Source organism: Verticillium dahliae, genomic scaffold (genome assembly GCF_000150675.1).
Source record: "Verticillium dahliae VdLs.17 supercont1.1 genomic scaffold, whole genome shotgun sequence".
NCBI lineage: Eukaryota > Fungi > Ascomycota > Sordariomycetes > Glomerellales > Plectosphaerellaceae > Verticillium > Verticillium dahliae.
The window spans coordinates 135,253-140,086 of NW_009276921.1; the positions used below are offsets into that span (position 1 = coordinate 135,253).

The 4,834-nt window shown below is 57.4% G+C and overlaps 1 protein-coding gene across 1 annotated transcript in view; it reads right to left on the reverse strand.

Moving 5' to 3' along the window:
• VDAG_00041 (inositol-3-phosphate synthase) overlaps positions 1–1,366 on the reverse strand; it is a gene marked incomplete at its 3' end in the record, with an annotated part of 2,093 nt that extends 727 nt beyond the window's left edge. Inside the window, exons 1-2 of the mRNA XM_009651418.1 lie at positions 1,214–1,366; positions 70–1,123 (exon numbers count right to left, since the gene is read on the reverse strand). Of these exons, the coding sequence (XP_009649713.1) occupies positions 70–966 (897 nt within the window). The 5' untranslated portion in view covers positions 967–1,123; positions 1,214–1,366. The remainder of the gene's footprint in view (positions 1–69; positions 1,124–1,213) is intronic.
• Positions 1,367–4,834: the final 3,468 nt, after the last annotated feature.

Sequence of the window (4,834 nt, forward strand, 5' to 3'; positions counted from 1 at the left end):
TCAATGGCGCCGGCACAAAAGTAGTTCTGCGGCGATCCGTTGATGAAGGGCACGCCCTCGAGCGTGCACCGCCACCGAGAAGACGGTCGACGGCGACACCTCCTCGTGGCCCTGCTCGATGGCCTTGAGGAGGTTGTCGGCCGTGTCGTTGACGCCGGCGATGAGCTCCGCGTAGCGCTCCGTGTTGGCCGTCCACTGGACAATGACCTTGTCGAGGCCGTTCTTCTCCTTGAAGTCGCGGATGTCCTTGCGGATCTGCTCGACGTGCTCGTTGCAGGCCTTGGTGCCCGGCAGCACATTGTCGGCGCGGTCCTCCTGGTTGGCGGCGATGAAGTCCGGGTAGTAGATGGAAGGCAGAGGCACAATCTGGGCCATCTCCTTGGCCACCTGCTGCTTGAGCGTAGGCTCGAGCACCTGGGCGCGGTCCATGGCTTCGGCCAGGTTGAGGCCGCTAATGTCCCAGCCGCCAATGACGAGGTCGTTGGGGTGGACCATGGGCAGGATGTCCGAGAAGGGAATGTTGACGTCCTTCCTGGTCTTGGTGTCGGTGCCGAGCTTGATGGTGGAGCTCATGATGACGGAGCCGTAGTAGTTGGCGGCCCGGACACCCTCCCGCGTCTGCCACGTGAGGCCGCGGCGGTTGGCAATGATGCCGGCCGTCACGGTGGTGCCGTTGTTGCCGCCGAGGCCGACCAGCATCATGCCGGTCTTGGGGACCTTGCGCTCCGTCTTGAATTCGTAGACGGTCTCGACGGGGGTCACGACAAACTTGCCGCTCTCGTCCTTGGCGACGTCCGTGGTGCGATAGGTGTACTTGGACAGGATCTCGTTGTCCGTGTACGTCACATTGGACGAGTTGACAGTGAAGAGCTCACGAGTGGCGGTGGCAGCCACAGCGGCCTGGTGGCCGTTGGATTGTCCATCTCCGTGCAGGGAGCCCGAATCAGCCTCAGCGTGGGGAGCCATGGTGTACTTGGTTGGGATGGCTTGACTTGGCGTGGGGAATGGGTTCGTGGAATTGAGTAGCTGTTTGATCTGCTACTGGCCTTAGATTTCTTTGGCCGAGTCCGCTGATCCCCCGGGCGAGGCAGAGCAACGGGCTCCTGCAAACGGGTGGTGAGTCCTGCAGAGAAGTGTCAGTTTGTCCTGATTTTTTTTCCCGCTTGTGACAGTGACCCCTCGGCGGGGTTAACTGCATGGCGGGTTGGCTTACGAGTTGAGGAGATTGGAAAACGTCTTGACGACGGGGTGATCACGACTCGAAAGCGTGATCAGGCAGTTTGAGTGCGAGGTTAATGGGTGGTGGTGGGGTGACGGGAAGTGAATTGGAGAGCAATGATCTGGCAACGATGACTGATGTTGTGTTGGTAAGAAAAGGGAGAGAAAGGAAGGTTTCGGGCCAGAGGGGGTGGGATGCGCGACTTCAAATACCATGTTGTTATCTGGCGAGCCGCGCTAGGCAGCATTGCTGCCCCCTTACCCATTACCCAGGTACTTACTGCCCGGGACATCGCGCACGCCACGTCCGACGTCTGAATGGTCGTTCTCTGGCCGTTGGATGCGCTGCAAGGCGCGCGCGGCGCCGAGCGAGAGATGATGAGAGGGGCGGTGAGAAGACGCAAGGCCAAGGGCAGCATGGAACCTATGCAACGCGATACCATGTGGAGTGGGTAGCGTGCAGGACACAACAGGGTCCCGGGTCGTCCGCTCGTGACAAGCGCGGTTTTCGTTGGTGAGGTGAGGTGAGGTGAGGGGCAGGGCAGAAGGTAGACAGACGCGCGATGCAGCAGTGAGCGAGCGAGCGAGCCAGAGCCGAGGAGGGGCATTTTCGGGTTTGGACGCTTGAGCCGGGCAAAACCAACCCAGCTCTTTCCCTCCGCTACTGCTTCCTTCCTCCCTCAAAGCCATGGTCAAAAGTCAGCTCACAAACATCCCTTCTAGCTAGCAATGAGCCTATTGAATTATTGTCCCCCCTTGAGAAGTAGGAGACCTTGATGTGAGGCCGTGGCCGAGGATGGTAGTCCCAGGATCCAGGCTCTGCCCCTCGTTTAGCCTTTTGTTACGCCCCCCCCCCCCCCCCCCCCCCCCCCCAGTTCCCAACAATGAGGGAGAACCCCTCCCCCTCATCCCACCAGACCCGCCGCCCTCCTCCACTGTCATGCTGGCAGTTCTGTTCTTTATGCCCTACTGCAGTCCTGTACTGTAAATTACTGCTCTCCTCGGCACGCCTGGGCGGATCTTTCGGATGCTTGCGGGTCGCTCATGCTCCCTTTGACATGTAATTCGTCTTCGTTCCTCGTGTGAGGTGTGCGCGCGAATGCATCTGACCTGCGAGCTCACCCGATGCAGGAACTGCTCTTGTGGTTCGTGGGATTGTCCCTTCCCCATGCAACACGCCGCGTCGAGGGCTGTGACAGTCCAGCCGCTGTTTCCCTCTCGTAACACAACCAGCACCCATCTTTGCGTACCTGCCTACCGTACCCAAGAGGACAAACAAACAAACAAAAAATGCACTGCCTGTCTGCGCTGCATAAGGTACTGTACACTGCATGCCGAGCACTGAGTCCTGGATTTGCCTTGCACCTTGCCTCTCGGCTTCGGGCGGCCGTCTGCGCCGTCCTTCCGCCGTGACCGCTGTTCTCCCACTCTGCATGCATGTGAACGGGGTGCGCTGGCATCGCCTCGACCATCACGGTTCGCCCATGACCTCTCTCGTCATCTTATCAGCCCCCCGAAGCCCACTATTTCTGCAAGACGTTCCTCCTCCTGCTCTGCCATTCCGTTGTCTGGGCGCCGGACGAGGCATCTGTGCGTTTTTAGCCGGCCGGAGATCATCGAGCTGCTTTGCTGATCAGACGGCCAGGGAAATTGTTCTCACCGATGGCACATGATCCCAAGCCCGTACCGTACGGCTACCGTCTGCATTCTTCCGTCTCCGCCCGCTTCGCATCTCGCGAGGCCGTGCTGCCGGGATATGTCGGAGATCACGTGAAGCCACCAATGTGCCTTTGGTCCTCTGGATACTCTCCGTGATCTCCCAGCTGAGCACTGGCCCCTGCTTATTTTTTTCAGGTGGACACACTCGAAGGAAGGCTGACAAACTAGTGGATATGTTGCAGCATCGTCATGATCGCCATCGTCGATGATCGTTTCATGTCTGCCATCGCATTCACCATGGGCATGCTCCATTCCCTGTACCGGAGACGAGCGTCTAGATGATGTGGTCTCTGTTTACCATAGAACCATGAGAGACTCTTCAGAGTCAAGATGGTCAAGAGGGGCCTGGGTTCAGCGACAGGTCTGCCAACCAAATGGCGATCACCACAGACATTGCCATGTTTGAGGAAGGTCGTCTCGATATCAACTCCCTCCCCCGGACTAGCCAGCCCCCCAGCCAGGCTAGGCTTCGATCCATTGATGCGTGAAATCCGGTGAGAGTGGGTTGATTGTTTCGTCCGCAGCAGACCAGAACAGACATGGAGATCATTTGCTGCTCCTGGCTCGAGGTTCTCCTGATTCAGATGGCGCACGCGCATGGGGTCGGCGTGTCTTCGTTGTGGATGCTCCTCGGACTGTTCTCTACGGCGCATTCCACGCATCCCGTGATCGAGAGAGATGCGCCGATGGATCCCTCGCCCATACCTCGTGTGCACAAACCTGGTCCATAACACCGTCGAATAAATACCTTTTGCCATTATCACCTGATTGAAATGTGAGAGGTTCTGGAAAAAGTATGCTCGACCAAGCAAGTGATTACATGGCGATCGACATCCACGACACCCAATCGAGCAGCGTCCTGGTCTTGACGTACCATTTTGGTCGGAAAGGCTGCATCCATTCATTCGTCCACCAATTTTGGTCCTATTTGGTGAGCCGTCTTGTTCAGGGGTTCCTGTGGAAACCAAATGAGCGTCCCAATCTGTCCTGGGCAGGTGGCAGCCCTGGTAGATGTCGGTCGGCGTGGTTGCACCACAACGCCGTATTCCTGGCAGGTGTCAAATTGTTCTCTCCGAAGATGCTACGGTCACAGCCGCTCTTTTCCGCATGGCAGCTGCGGCTAATGAAGAGCGAGCGAGTTGTGCAGAGCAGAGCGAATGCGTGCCAGCCGCCAACGACAGGCGGCGGCAGATTGAGCGCCGCTCCAACTCATTTCGTGTCGTCCGTCCATCTGCCAATGGCAGTAATGAGAAGCTTAGGAGGGAGACGTCATTGCCAGATCAACATCCCGATGGTGGGGAGTTCAAGGTCATGAGGCGGCGTCGAAGACGGCACACAACACAGACATGGTGAAATGACTGGTTGAAAGTCGCGGATCCAACGTCGAGGTTGAGGCTGGCTGACTGTGCTGTCCCGAGACCTGAAAGATGAAAAAGTGGGTGCTCGTGTACTACGGATCTGATTTGATCTTACACTGGGTTCGACAATCTCGCGCCGCGACTCGAGTGATGAGCAGGACCAGTCGGTCCAAGCGGTGCTAGGGATACGAGACAAGGTACCGGGGATTTGTGGGCCACGATCGCAAGGAGCTAATAATGGTAGCCGACATGACCGTGTTCAAAGAAGTTTCGCGTCAGTCATGAACAAGATTTTCCATTTCGCTTTATCAGTAATGGACTTGTACGTGCTTCCCTTGCTTTTACCCATTGTGATCCAGGGCCAAAGATCAACAGCTGGCAAGATAGACGCGCCGTCTGGGTGGCAAGAGAGAAGTCGTTTACGATGCTGGCGCAGGGAGCGGCTCGGACAGAATTTCCACCGTGTATTGTAGTGTCCCGCGTGCCTAACCAGGTGCAACAAGACCATGGCAAATATAGGGATCGTGGTCGGAGGAATC